Raw genomic sequence first — 14001 nt, forward strand, 5'->3', positions numbered from 1 at the left:
AGAGACGTTAAAATGGGACCCAGCAAACACTTTTGCAGCTTTTTGTTGAGGACGATGTACCTTCTTTGGCTCCTCAGACCTTGCCAGAAGCGACTGTCTGCGAGGCCTGTGTTTCAGAAGCTCCATTCTTTGCAGTGAAAGGGCTTTGTAGAAGTATAAATTATCCTTCGCTGGCTGCACACAAAGAGAACTCTTCTTTTCAACATATCCTGCTGATATGTTGAAATTCCTAAGAGAATAATTTGGGTTGGAAATAGGCAATGGACAAATGACGAAAAACTCTGATTAGGAATATGGGGAAGAAGGGCTTGTCTTTACCACAGCAACTGCCTGTTGTTAGGAAGGGAGTAGGCTAATAAAACTTGCAAAGTGGTTTTGACTTGCAAAATTATGTTTTGACTCAGTAAAAAGGGAAGGAAGGCTGATAAGATACTTTGAGACAAGTTATTAAAAGCAAAATATATATGTGCAAGGTTACATGTATATAGCAGTATAATTTGTGATGTGAGTACAAGTCATGTTACACTGATAGGATAAATCATCCCCTGGCAGCATATACCATCTGCATAAACTTCTGAATTGATGACAGCAGGAAACAACTAGGCTGAAGGTAAAGGAAAGAAAAAAGAAAAGGAAAAGATTTGGGGGAAAAAAGACTCTTTGTGGAATTTTTGATGTTTGGGGTTGGTTTTTTTTAGGTGTTTTTTTTTAACCCTGTTTTTGTCATGCCTGTGTCATGGCTGTGACTGTGAGAAGTCCTGTCGGTAGAGCAGACCTGGGTACTAGCAGTAATGTGAATTAGCTTGTGTTTTGTTTAGTTCTTTATAGTATACATACTCTTGTGTACATAAATGGAGAGACAGTCTCAGTGAACCTAGGTAACACAGAGAATAGCAACTTAACCTAGGTAACACAGCAACTTAATATTTGGTTACACCTCTCTGCTCTTTGAGAGCACTCTGCACTTGAAAGATTGTTGTCAGGTCAAACAAGAGGTTTTAACAGTGGTATTGTCCCTGCTTGACTATAGGCACTTACAACTAAATTTGACTCATTTAGGAGGAAGAAACTCTTCAAGAGGAGCTGAGAGCTGCTCCTTCACACCCCAGAGGGGTGTTCCTGTAGTGGGAGCTCTCTCGAGTGAGTGACTAGAGCAGAAATGCAAGCAGGTAATGTAGCTGCTACAATTGGGTGGGTTTTGGGAAGCCCTTCCTTCTCTGCTCCTGAGTGACTCCTGACTGATGCTCGTGCCTTTAAAGAATGATCATTTGTCTTAATCACCAGCTGATGAGTGACAGTGGTTACGTATCCCTCCCAGCATCAGTAGTCTTCTACATCCATCAAATCTTCCGAGCTGACCTAACTCCTGACTTTGAGCACTGGCAAGATTTGCTCAGTTCAAAATCCAGATGCAGAGCATCAACTGTAGATCAGCTTGTGGAAACAAGAACACTGAGCAAGAGGAAGTTCTCTGCCAACCACAAGTTGTCCACAGACCACAGTTTGAGAAACACAACTTCCTGAGCTATGCATTCGTCATCAAGGTGGTCCAGTAACACAAGCTTTCTGCAAGGTAGGGAGGAATACTGAACAGGCAAGCCTTGTCTCATGGGACATACTGAGCTTTTCATGTCACTTGCATTGTCCAATTTTCTGGACCTCTAAGAACTTTACAATGCAGGAATCTCCTGTGGGTTGCTTGACACCCAACATTTTTTCCCTTTCTTTATGCCTGTCAGACAAGAAGAAACTTGGTTTTTATTTCTGAATAAAGGGTGATAATCAGCTGGGATCCTGAAGCCCTCAAGAACTGTCTTCTTTCTGCTTTTTTGGGTTTTCATTGTGTTCTCCACCCCACCCCCTCCCACAGTATCACAGTATAACTAAGGTTGGAAGAGACCTCGAGGATCATCGAGTCCAACCTATCACCACAGACTTCATGACCCACCTTCTCCCAGCTCCTCCCACCTCCCCCGGTTTGTTGGTGCCATCTTTGTCATATATTTTGGCTCTGTTATGAAAAAGCATTTATTAAAATCTGAATTTTGTGAGGTACTGTTAACATTTGGTGCACCAAGTTAGATGTGTTGTAGATTTTTCTGTGTGTAATTTTGCTGCAGCTAGGTTGGGGGCTCAGTTCTACCTCCTGATGGAAGAAATAAAGTATAATCCAGCAGGGTGACCCAAGTGAGGTCCAGAAAGTAAATTAATCCTCCTCCATCTTGGACTAGTCTGATCTGAACAATCAAACAAGTGAGCAAAGATGAGATGATCTGGCTTACAAGAATAAGAAGGCACTGAGAACTGACCACATCTGAGATGAAAGCAAAATGTTGGGCTCGATGATCTTTGAGGTCTCTTCCACCCTTAGTGATACCGCAAAGCTTGATGTCCTCTAGCTGGAGCACTGTGTAACTCTCCTCCCAGTGAAATTAAAGTAGCAGCCCATGAATTCACATGTGTGAACAAACAGTTTTTCATGAGTCCATCAAACCAAGGCAGGCATGTTAAAGGGTTTCCACATGAGAGCTTTGGACACAATCTGGCTTGTCCTGGATGGTACCAGGTGCAAGAATTTTCTCTTCCCTTGGTGCTTGGAGTTTATGACCACTTGTCCATCTTTCTCCCTCCTTAGCAAGCCAGCTGGCACATATATTAAGACCTGTAGTGCCTGCTCTGCTATAAACATGCCAGAGTATCTCTCTCCTTGAAGATGGCACAGAAAACCCTTGCTCTTGCTCTCTCTTGATGTCCTCTAATATTTGGAGGGAGAAATAACAAATTAGTAATAAAACATAATAACAAAACCCTAGTTTGTAACTCTTACACCCAGTCTGTTTGAACAATGCTAAGGCCCTCAGTCTTTACTGCACTACAGAGCATTTAGTTTCCAATTTAAGATTCAGATTTAATAACATATGATGCATCATCTGTCTGGTGACAGGCAGAAGCTGCAAATATGCAGGAGTGAAGAACTCATCTGACAGTTCCTGCTGCTGTTGCACGCAATTTCTGTGTGTCTCAGCTGCCTCAGGGAAACGCAGAATGGCCAAACCTATACAGTACAGCCAGGAAGCCCTGAGTGTCAGCACATTTGTGACAATATTTCTAAAGTTCCTTGCAAAGGCTTCCCCAGATCTGCACCTGCGTGAAATTCAGTGGATTATGTCCACTTGAATTTCTGACGGTTTTGGGGTATATTTGGATGCCAAGTACGATCTTCATTCTTGAGGCAATGACTCATGGTGGTCTCATTACTTCAGTGTACAGTCACTGCAATAATTCAAATCACCATTGTCATTATTACATCCAGCAGGCAACCCGATGATACCTTCTGCCAAACTGGGGCAGGTGTGTGAATGTAATCACTGTGCAATTAATTAACCTGTGTCGTCAGTCAGGGTGTAATGCACAGCTCCCTGCCTCCCAACTGAGTTCAATTTAGCAGAGTGTCTGCAGGATTTAAAAGTACTTTGCAGTAGGAGCTCAACAAAGCAGGCAGCAGCACTTCAGCTTTGCATCACACCTAACAACAATGAGCACCTGCCTGTATCAGAAAGGGTTCTGCAGGATCACGGGAGTGAGAGAAAGTTGTGTGTTATTTCTAAAAACTGTGAGCTTAGCAATCATCTGATGAATGAATTCTGAGTGAGTGATGTAGCAAAGGCGATCTGCTTATTGTTGTGGTCCTACAAATCCCTTCTACTGGCAGAACAGCAAGAACCCAGGAGCTGCCTGGGCTCCCTTCTCTGTGTGCACAGCCAGATTAAATTGCTGGATTAAGCACTCTCACAGCTCAGCATCTGGATCTTTGTGACAGCTGTGCCCAGGACAGAAATCAAGCATTGGTGACATAACTGCGTCAACTGGTGTGTCATGGGTCACAGCATTACAGCTGGAAAAGGTCCCTTAGGTCATTCACTCCCATTTCTTAACCAGCACAGAATTTGACTCAGTAAAGCGTTTGCTATTGCTCTAAACATGGCATTTTAAGGCACTTGGGCAATGCAGTCCTCCTCCCCTTCTTTTGGATACATCATCTGTACTTTTGAACTGTGTAAAAAAAAAGAAATAAATACAGAAAACCAACAGGGCAGGAACCTAAATTCTGAGACCCAATGTAAAAGTCAGATCTGATGGCTTTCAGAGTGACACTGAGAGGTTTTTTTTCTGGAGAAGGGGAAAGGTGGTCAGAGATGGGTTGTCTTGTTGGCCTTTGTGTCTCACTGGTTTTGATCTTTGACATCCTGCAGCACTCAAATTTGATCAATGTCCATTAAGACAAATATATGTATATCTAAGTTTAGAATGATGTTCTAATTTTTATCCATTCTCCAAAGCTCTGACAATGGACCCTATGTGCAGCTGCATGCTTTGGAAGGTCAGTTCTGTTATTTTTTTTCTTCACCAGTCTGTTGCTCTTGTGAGCAGGTCTCTGTCCAGACAATGTGCCTGTTGGAGAGAGCAGAGTGCTGGATGCCTTTGCCTGCATCAAGCCCGAGTTGCCCCATGGGGAGCACCTTACCCACACTACGTGTCTGGTGCTCACCGGCTCCAAGCTGTTTTGTATTAATTCCTTGTCTTTCTTGATATCCCTCATTTCCCTCTAGGCAATGGGACTGGTAAGCATCAGTTCTTTGCTGGTCATTTTCTTTTCACCTTACATAGTTAATGCAAAACGAAGCTCTGCATCACTGTATCTATTATAACGCCTGCCACCTTCTGATGCCACAGCAAGACGTTATCAGCATTGACCTCCTTATGATCTAGGTTTCACACATCATTGCCAAGATCAGATTCATACTTGTGTGACTAATCTGGGGAGTAACTTTTGCTAAGAGTGTTGTGGAACATTGTCTTATATTGACCTTTCCCCCCCTCCCCCCTTCAGTTAATTACTTTTTTCCTATTACCTAGCATGAATGTTGCTATCCAACACACTTTTTCCCTTCACGTGGTTGCTAGGTTGCTTGGTTTCTACTGTAAAGAAAGAAACTGAGAGGCAAATCAGTTAACTTCCAAAAGCTATCCTCCGCTGTTTTACCCTGTATGTTTAGGTGATGCTGGTTAGAATTGTGTGCTGTTGGATCTGAAAAGCATTTCTTCACATATGTGACAAGCTGAGCTTTTATCACAAGTGAATAGGGAATGCTTCATTTATTTCTATTTGCTTTTTAGGCACAGTTCTCTCATTCTTTCTGTCTTGGCTAGGATCCCAAAAGTAGATTGATTAAAATCGAGATTCTGTGGACTAATACAGCAACTGGAATTGCAGAGAAACATGTATTTTCTAAGGAAACTGTCTCCATAGGGTTGCAAAAGAAAAACCTGCTAAAAATAAAATCTCAGTGTCGGTTTGGGGATTTGAAAGGCTATTTCTATAAAAACTAACTTTTGGGATAAGCATGCTGTGTTAGGTTAGGCCTTTGAAGAAAGCCTCTTTTAGAAGTTTAAGTCTGACCTTATTTGAAGTGTACTACTTTTAAGATCTGTATCTTTAAAAAGAAAAGGAAAAAGGCTTGAAATAAGGTCAAAACAAAAGTGAGAGTCCTCTTCTGTTCTGCTCTTGAGATCTAAGGACCAAAACTGGTGCAGAAAAACATACCTCATGTATGTTTTCTTACATTTTCTTTACTTTTAAAATCAACTAAATGAGTGTCAAGCCCATATCCACAGCTATATCCAGTTGAGCTCTCATGACCAGACCATTCAGGACAAGCATTTCCACTGACTGCAGAGCTCAGCACATGTATAAATACTTTGTTGAATCAGCGCCGTAGTCAGAAACCAGCATTTAATACCAATCTGCCATTAGACTGCAGGGGCTAAAAATAAATAGCATTAGTTCTTTGTGTCTCTCATCAGAACAGGAATCTAAAGGAGAGCGTGTCCCAGATCTTTAATGTTCTCAACAGCACAATGTCAGTATTCTTACATCTTGTACAGCTGGGATATAAGGTGTGACTGGGCATTGCTAATATGTGGTGCCACAGGGTCAGGCCTCATTTGTCACTCAGCATCTCCCATGCATCCTTTTGGAGCTTCCAATTACTTCTTTAGGACTGGCCAAAATTACAAACGTGGCAGGGAAAAAAAGAGGGAAATCAAGCCTTCATTCTCTCACTTCTCAATCTCCCTCTGGTGTTTCCCCATGTTTTCTGTGCTGTCACCTATTCCCCTCCTACCACATAGGGAAAGGGTTCACTATGTCTGTGTCTTTTGAGTCTTGTCCTGAAGGACTTACTATGCCTGCTGGCCATGGCACAACGTGGATGGACACCATAGCTCAGTGTAGGAATATTCCCAGCTGCTAGTGGGGTCTGCAGCCCTTTTCCTCTGCTGCATCCCTCCCTTTGAAGCCATGTAATGTTCAGATGTGAGGATAGGGTCCAAGGGGCAGGCATGCCCTACCCTCTGCAGCACTGGCTGCCTCTGTGCATCCCTTACCTCTGTCTCTGGGTGGCTGTGCTTAGGCAACATAGACAGATCAGCTGAAACCAACAGACCTCAGCACAAAGCACCCTGCAAACCTTTGGCTCTGTCATAGCAAGGCATCTGTGGTCTGATGCCCCTCAAGGAACTCTCCTAGTGTGTCAGTGTCTCTGTGTGTGCCTGTGTGTTTGCATTTACAGTGCTTTCTACTCCCATGTTTTCCATTTGCTGTGTTTCAGCCTAATCACAGATATCAGTGAAGAGAGAAATGAGACACACCTCTGTCAGGCCACTGCCCTGCGAAACTGCCTCCCAGTCCCAGGAATCAGCATCCTTGATAAACTCATCAAGACCTGTCCTGTCTGGCTTCAGCTGAACATGAGCCAGGAAAGGGCTGGGGCGATCCTTGGGAAGGAAACAGCAGGGGTAAGTCCAAAGCAGTTTTGGTTCAGACAACCACATTTCTTGTCCTTGGTGGAGCTGGTTAGAAGAGTAGCCCTTTTTTTTTTTTTTCATGTGGAAACAAAATTATTTAGCAGACTTTGTTCTCTGTTTCTATTACCTTTTGATGTTTGAGCCACTCATAGAGGCACATGACAGATACCATAGCTTTAGGACAGCAAAAATTCTTGTTTCTGATTTTACTTAGTGTGTAGAGTCATGGAACTGCCTTCCCATTAACCACTGTTACCTAATTTGGATGGGGGGGAAAATCTGAAAAAAGAAAATTCTGGGAGCTGCTGAGAGTCATTTTTACTGCAAGAATTCATATCTAGTTTCTATAAGCTGGGTGTTATCAGACGGCAGGCTCACACAAAGATCAAAGCTTGCTTAAGGAAAACAGCTCTGGAGGAAAAGGAGCTCCCTATTCCTGGGATCTCAGAGGTGAGACATGGCAGGGAGTAGGTGTCCTGCTCAGGTCTGGGGAAGGCAGGTGCAATGGCCTGAGCTGCTTCTAGAACACAAGGGGAATTCACTCCTGCTATGAGGAGATAATGGACTGTGTGGCTGAGTCAGCCTATTCCAGGGCTAAAAGCTGGCATAGCCAAGTGATAACCTCCAGTGGACCTCAAGTGACCAACCAAGACTGTGCAGTGCACTTCACACTGAATCAGACTTCTCAAGTAAATTATTTTCTTGGTTTTTCTGTGCTGACTGTAAAGGTAGACCTGAGTGACCATGCCTCACATAGCTGGGTATGGCCCTGAGTCGCCTTGGTCATTAGCCACTGGCACCAGGTAGGACTGCTCATCTCTGGGCTGCTTTAGGCATAAATCTTGCCTCTGTTCCTTGCTTACACTATTCTCTGACACAGTCTTCAGCTGCAGCTCAAAGCAGACAGGAGAAGAGCTGGCATGTATGGGGTATCTCACAGCAAAGGCAGGCTCTCCTGCCCTCTCTGAGCCCACCTGAATGTGAGTCAGCACCACACCTTTTCCACCACCAGTGAAAATATGAGAGTCTGATTTGTGTATCAGTCTTGACCTGAGTTAGGCACAGCTCAAAAAACCTACCTCTCTTTTATCTGAACAGCCATGGTCCATTTTTAGCTGTTGGAGCCATGGCAACCAGTTGTGCCAATCAAGAAAACAGAAGTGATTAATTTCCAAGTTTCACTTCTTGTGTTGCTTAAATTTAATTTCATCTGGATGATGCAATATGAGATTAGTGCCTGCCAAGATCCAGGCTCACAGTAGTCTCTTGAGGTGGGTTAGAGGGACTGTGCTGTCACATGGGTGGTAGGACCCAAGGAAGGGAAGAACCTCTATGGCTTTTTCCCAGATGCAGTTCTTTCTGTGATGTAGCAGGTGGGGGTACCCTGCTGTGGAAATAGACCAGTTTCAGGCATGCAGCTGTTTGCCGTACATTTATTGGTATTTCCTCTGTGCTGCTGGTGGACCTGAGCTCATAGCCATGGGGCTCATAGGCCTAAATTTCTTAAGAATGGAGATGATGACTCTGTGAGAGGTTCTGAAGCTGCCACAAAGGCACATATTTAGTGTAGATGCTGCAAAGTGAAAAGAGATGCTTATTGAACTACGACTCATGCTGAGAAAGGTCCTAGTTTCTAGACAAGCTTTCTTAAATTCCTTTGTCCAAGAAATTAATATTTTCTTGATAGATTTTCACTGCATTGTAGCTGATTAATAATTTTACTCCTTTGGTTTTATATCTGCAGCTTGAAGGTACAACCTCAAAATACCCTTGACAATTGCCTTGAATTAGAAACACTCTTAGGAGCTCACACAACACAAAGAATGAGATATTTCTTTTCTTTTTTTCTTTTTGTTCCCCTCCCACTTCTTTTGTCTCCTTTCTATTTTTCCTTTTCTTTTTTCTTTTTCTTCTTTCCTCTTTCACCTTTTTTTTTTTTTTTTTTTAATGTTATTTCATTGGTCCCTTTGGTGAAAACCAGTGGCTACGGTGGTTCCACTGGCTCCAGTTAAAGACTCAGAGGCCACTCATCAATATATGTGAATACTTGATGAGAGTATAGAAGATTGAGCCAGTCCATTCCGAGCGGTGTCTAGTGAAAGGGTGAGGTGCAGGGGACACACATTGAAACACAGGAAATTCTGTTTAAACATTAAGGAAAGCCTTTTGACTGCCAGGGTGTTCAAGCACTCAAACAGGCTGCCCAAGAGGCTGTAGAGCTTCCATCCTTGCAGATAATAAAAATTCAACAAGACACAATCCTGAGTGGGTTGCCACAGTTGATGTACGTTGGAGCATGGTTCCTTTCAACCACATCTGGTCTGTGATTTTGGGACCAGACAAAACACTTCAAGTCAGTGCTACCATCCAGAGGGATTGTAGATGAGCTGTGGGGACGGGGCTGGAAGGAACCTAGTGAAATTCAACAAGGGCAAAAGTGAAAAGGCTGCCCCTGGGAAGCAGATGCCCAGCAGTGATCCAGGCTCGTACTGCCTGGCTGTGCATCTCTACAGCAAAAGTCCTCTAGGGGCAGTGGGCAGCAAGCTGAACACAGATCTATTGAGGAAAGGCTGTAGGACAGGATTTGTTCAACCAGGAAGAGAGATAATTTAGGAGGCACTGCACAGCAGGCCCCTGGTACCTACAGGAAGGTCATGGAGAAGATGAAGACAGGCTCTTCTCAGCACTACCTGGTGGGAGGGCAAGAGGCATGAATTGAAAACAGAGGGGCTCAGACTGTGTGCAAGGAAATACTTTCTTCCTCTGAGGACAGAAGTGGCAGTACAGGTTTGTCTGGAGAGGTTGTGCAGCCTCCAACCTTGGAGGTTCTCCAGATTTTCCTGAACAAAGTCCTGAGCAACCTGTTCTAGTCCCATGGCTTCACCCAGGAGGTTGGACAAGAGCCCTCCTGGGGTTCCTGCCAGCCTGAATCATCTTCTGGTTGCATGAGACATTGTAGCCACCAGAGCCTTTGGCCTTATTTTTCACGTGTAGACACTTGTGTCCTTTCCCTCTTAATGTACAAGTGACTTACTTGCTTTAGACTTGGTACCAAGACATTCTAGGGTGAATTGTCTATAATTTGGGCAGTTATGTGAGGAGCATCACTTTGAAAATCATGAGTGCAGCTTTAGACTCTTCAGTTAGTGAAACAATTTGCCTTAGGTTTAAGTGGGGCACCAGTAATGCATACAAATATTGCTGGTTCCTTCCAAGATCTGAATTTCACCCAGACAAAATGTCCCTTTATTCTTTATTTTTGTCATTTAAAGTTCAACCAAGTGGAACAGAGCTAAAATAAGAACTTCTACAGTTGGATTGTACTGATAAAAAACTTTATAGCCAATGACCTAAAATAAAGTTCAGAAGTTCATGTAATGAAACTAAGCTCTTGATTCCTTTTTGCCTTTTCAGATATTCTTGGTTAGGAAAGAGGGTAATGTGAACAATATGATCCTTGCAGTCTGCCTGCCTGTGCAGGACAAGGTTCCTGGTGTGCTGGAGTACAACATTAAAGAAGAAAAATCAAGTAAGTTCTTTACATTTACTGGTCTTGCTGTGATTATTGTACTGACTCTTGTGCTCATCAGTATTTATGTAAACTTGCAGGCAATGAACAGGTTCCTTGTATATCTTGCTCTTGCAGTTCAGTTGATATTTCCCTCAGCTCCTCTGTAGTTCTTCACCTTGTGCTATCATTTACAGACTCACAACAGAATAAATAAGCACCCCTAGATGAGCAGTTCAGCACTCTGATCAAGCAAGAGAAGCTGCTTTTTACTAGGTAGACGTCCTGAGCAAAGTGCAAGGCTTTGACAGGCTAACTTACTGGCTCTGTTTCTATTCTGCCACTGAATGTGAGGCTCACCAGGCATGCATCTGACATTTGCTACAGTTCCTTTTAATGCACCTCATACAGTTGTACTGAGCAACCAGTTACTCCTAAACTGTTTTCAATGCCTTGCTGTTTCTGGAAATCATCTGGGTTGCAGGGTTGATGGTATCGGTACCATTCCAAATCAGACAGCCAAGTCTTCTGTGAGCAAACAAAATGGAACCCAGTTCACAGACAGCCACATCTGATGCATCCCTCAGTGTAAATGGATGTGTAAGGTATATGATTTCCACTTTGCAAGAAACATTGTTTTGCAAGAAACATCTTATGAAGAAAGACTGAGAGAACTGGGGCTGTTTAGTCTTGATCTGTAAATATCTGAGTGATGGGTGTCAAGATGAAGGTGCCAGTCTCTTTTTGGTGGTGCTCAGTAATAGGACAAGGAACAGTGGGTGTAAGCTGGAACACAGGAAGTTCCACCTCAACATGAGAAGAAACTTCTTTACTGTGAGGGTGATAGAGCACTGGAACAGGCTGCCCAGACACATTGTGGAGTCTCCTTGTCTGGAGACTTTCAAAACCCAACTGGATGTGTTTCTGTGTGGCCTGCCCTAGGTGATCCTGCTTTGGCAAGGGGCTTGCACTTGATGATCTCTAGAGGTCCCTTCCAACAGCTAATATTCTATGATTATGTGATTTGTAAACACAGGAACTTTAGGACAATCGTAGAAACATGCACTTGAAAGAGTTCATCAGAAGAACTTCACACTATTTATTTATATGAACACATTCAAATCCTTTCTCACTGAGCTCTGCCCCAAAGCCAGCTCCCTGGGCATGTGTTACCTTGTCCTACTCTTGTGTTTCTGCTGACCAACATTGTGCTTTATTTGCTTCCCCTCGACAGTTGCTCAAATTAGTTTTTAGCATCTCATACCTTTCTTTGTATACCTCTGCAGCATAAACACACTTCAAAGCCGGGGGCCAAGTGACTCTCGTAATCTGCTCGAATCTCAAGCACAGACCACAGATTGTCACCATGTTGCTTCTGCAGAGAGCTCAGCTGCCTGCCTGGCTGCTGCATGCCTCCAGGAAAGCTCTCTCATCTGCACGCACCTTGGAGCACACAATTGCAGACATGCTGCACGTGTTCACTGCTCCTGCATGAGGGCAGGAACAGCAAACCTCTTGCCACAATTTCACGTGTCCAGACTAAAAATACAAGGGCAAGGGTTAGCTGCGGGGTGGGGAAACTTGTTTCTTTATTTGGTTATTTGAAGTTGACCTAGGGCATAGGTTTTGCATGGTGGGGAATTGAGTGTTGATGGTTCAAGTTTTTCTTTGGCTAAATGACAAAAAATTGACTTCTGTCATCCTAGAAATGTCATTTATACATCTTGTCTTGTGCCCTGTGCCATAAAATCTAATTTATTTGAGGACAGGCAAAGAAAAATGTAGTGCAAAATTTTCACTGATAGCTAGCCTAGCTAGAAAGACTTTTCTGCCATGTTTTTCACACTGACTTGCTTACTATTCTAATTTATCACTATCTTAATGCAAAGGATGTGTTCAGAGGCATGGCTTTCTGATAGGAACAAGAATTAAATCAGTTTCCAGTGCTTCCATACAACTTGCAAAGTAGGTGGAGGAGGGTAATTAAAATATAGCTCTCATTCAAAAAGCAGAACAGCTATCCCATGTGCAGCAATCCCTGCAACTGTGAGGCTGGTGCATTCCTATGGTGGATATTCACATTAATTATTTTACTTGAGTTCTGTTGAGCTGTAGAAAGTCTATCAGTTCTCCATCCTGCACCACTTTGATGGGACCACACTGTGCATGGAAATGGTCACTTGTCATACATGACAAGTAGTAAATAGTCTGGCTTTTGAGTTTAGAAGGTGTTGAAGTAATTCATGTTAGTAAAACCAAACAACTGTATCTTGCACAAGGAGGGGATGGTAAATCTGTGTCTTGGAGTAACCTAATACATTAGCTGTGACTTATTGTCTCTGTTACTCCAGACTCTGCTACTTTTGTAGGAATTGAAATTATATATTGTCTGAATGCTTTAAAAGAATTAAGGCTAGAACCTGAGCTTCCTTGTTCAGTACCATGGTATGTCTGGATTGCCTTAGTTTAATTAAGTGCCCTTCACTCTTCCCTAGTATTCTGTAAGTGTCAGGTTAGCAGACCTCTGAGCACGCTGGTGAGTAACTGCAGATCAGAGTTATCTGTGGAATGTAAGCCTGTTGGAAGTTCAGTGTTACAGTTCCAAAGAATGTGTACAGCACACCGGCTGCATAGCCTGAGGACTACTGTAGATTGGCAGGGTTTTTCCAGGCAGTCTAGTCTTTAGAATGTCCCTCTTCAGTTCTTTTGTGGTTGCTAAAAGGAAGCTTCAGCTTACCACTGAACATGACAAACAGGGAGGTGAATCCTCCTGATAGCTACTTGCTTTGAGTCTGCCTGAAGTGTCGCAGAGCTGATGTCCTTCCAGTGTCCTTCAACAGGAGCAGTTGTAATCCCCCTGCTATTCAGTAATCACCCTTCCCATCTGCACTGGGGACAAGCAGGTTTGGTTTTGGTGGCCCCGCTCATAGTATTTCCTTTTCTGAGTTGACGCATAAGCAGTTATAAGCTCTATGGATTGCTGTTTGTCCCTCTCTCTGAAAGCTGACTCCTCCTAAAAGGTTTGGAGAAGTGGGAACAATTTACCTCCCATGGTTCTGCTTGTTAGATTCCCCAGACCTGATACAGTCAGATGTAAGCTGAAAGCTAAATTTGCCTTGACATACATAGTTCAGATTTTATGGAGATCCGCCCTTCCAGTTAAAATTCAAGTTGCAACCCATCTCAGCTTCCTATTTTGGGTGACCTTCCCAGTTACTTCTTGTCCTTCTCACAAGAACTCAGTGCAATCTCAGCTTCACAAGTGACAGAAAGAAAGATGTGCTATCCTTAGAGGTGGCTCTGTGCCATCTCTCCAGTTATGTCCATCTCTTACTTTTACCATAGGCCACTTTAAACAGCAAGTTTCACTGCTCAGCTGTTTGGAAAAAGCTATTCTCATCCCATCCTACTTTGCAGATAGTATCTGAAGAGGTTTTCCCCAGTATCATAATGGCAGTAGGCAGGTTGCTGCCCAGCCCCTGAGGTCCCTATATAGATGGTCATTCACTGAACTACAAAAAACCCCAAAGACTTCGTAGCATTACAGTGCTAGATAAGTGTGGATCATTGTTTTTCACTTTCTTTTCCCAATACCAGATCTGCTTTGCTGACGTTCGATGAACTAT

At 43.3% G+C, this 14001-nt stretch overlaps 1 protein-coding gene across 1 annotated transcript in view; it reads left to right on the forward strand.

Moving 5' to 3' along the window:
• The window catches only part of RIN3 (Ras and Rab interactor 3), a 61960-nt gene that overhangs the window by 10864 nt on the left and 37095 nt on the right, over window positions 1–14001 (forward strand). The window contains exons 2-3 of the mRNA XM_068148803.1: window positions 6672–6858; window positions 10282–10396. Coding sequence (XP_068004904.1) covers window positions 6672–6858; window positions 10282–10396 — 302 coding nt within the window. The remainder of the gene's footprint in view (window positions 1–6671; window positions 6859–10281; window positions 10397–14001) is intronic.

Source organism: Melanerpes formicivorus, unplaced genomic scaffold, assembly GCF_026170545.1.
Source record: "Melanerpes formicivorus ecotype bairdi unplaced genomic scaffold, bMelFor1.0.p_v2 SCAF_17, whole genome shotgun sequence".
NCBI classification, from domain to species: Eukaryota; Metazoa; Chordata; class Aves; order Piciformes; family Picidae; genus Melanerpes; species Melanerpes formicivorus.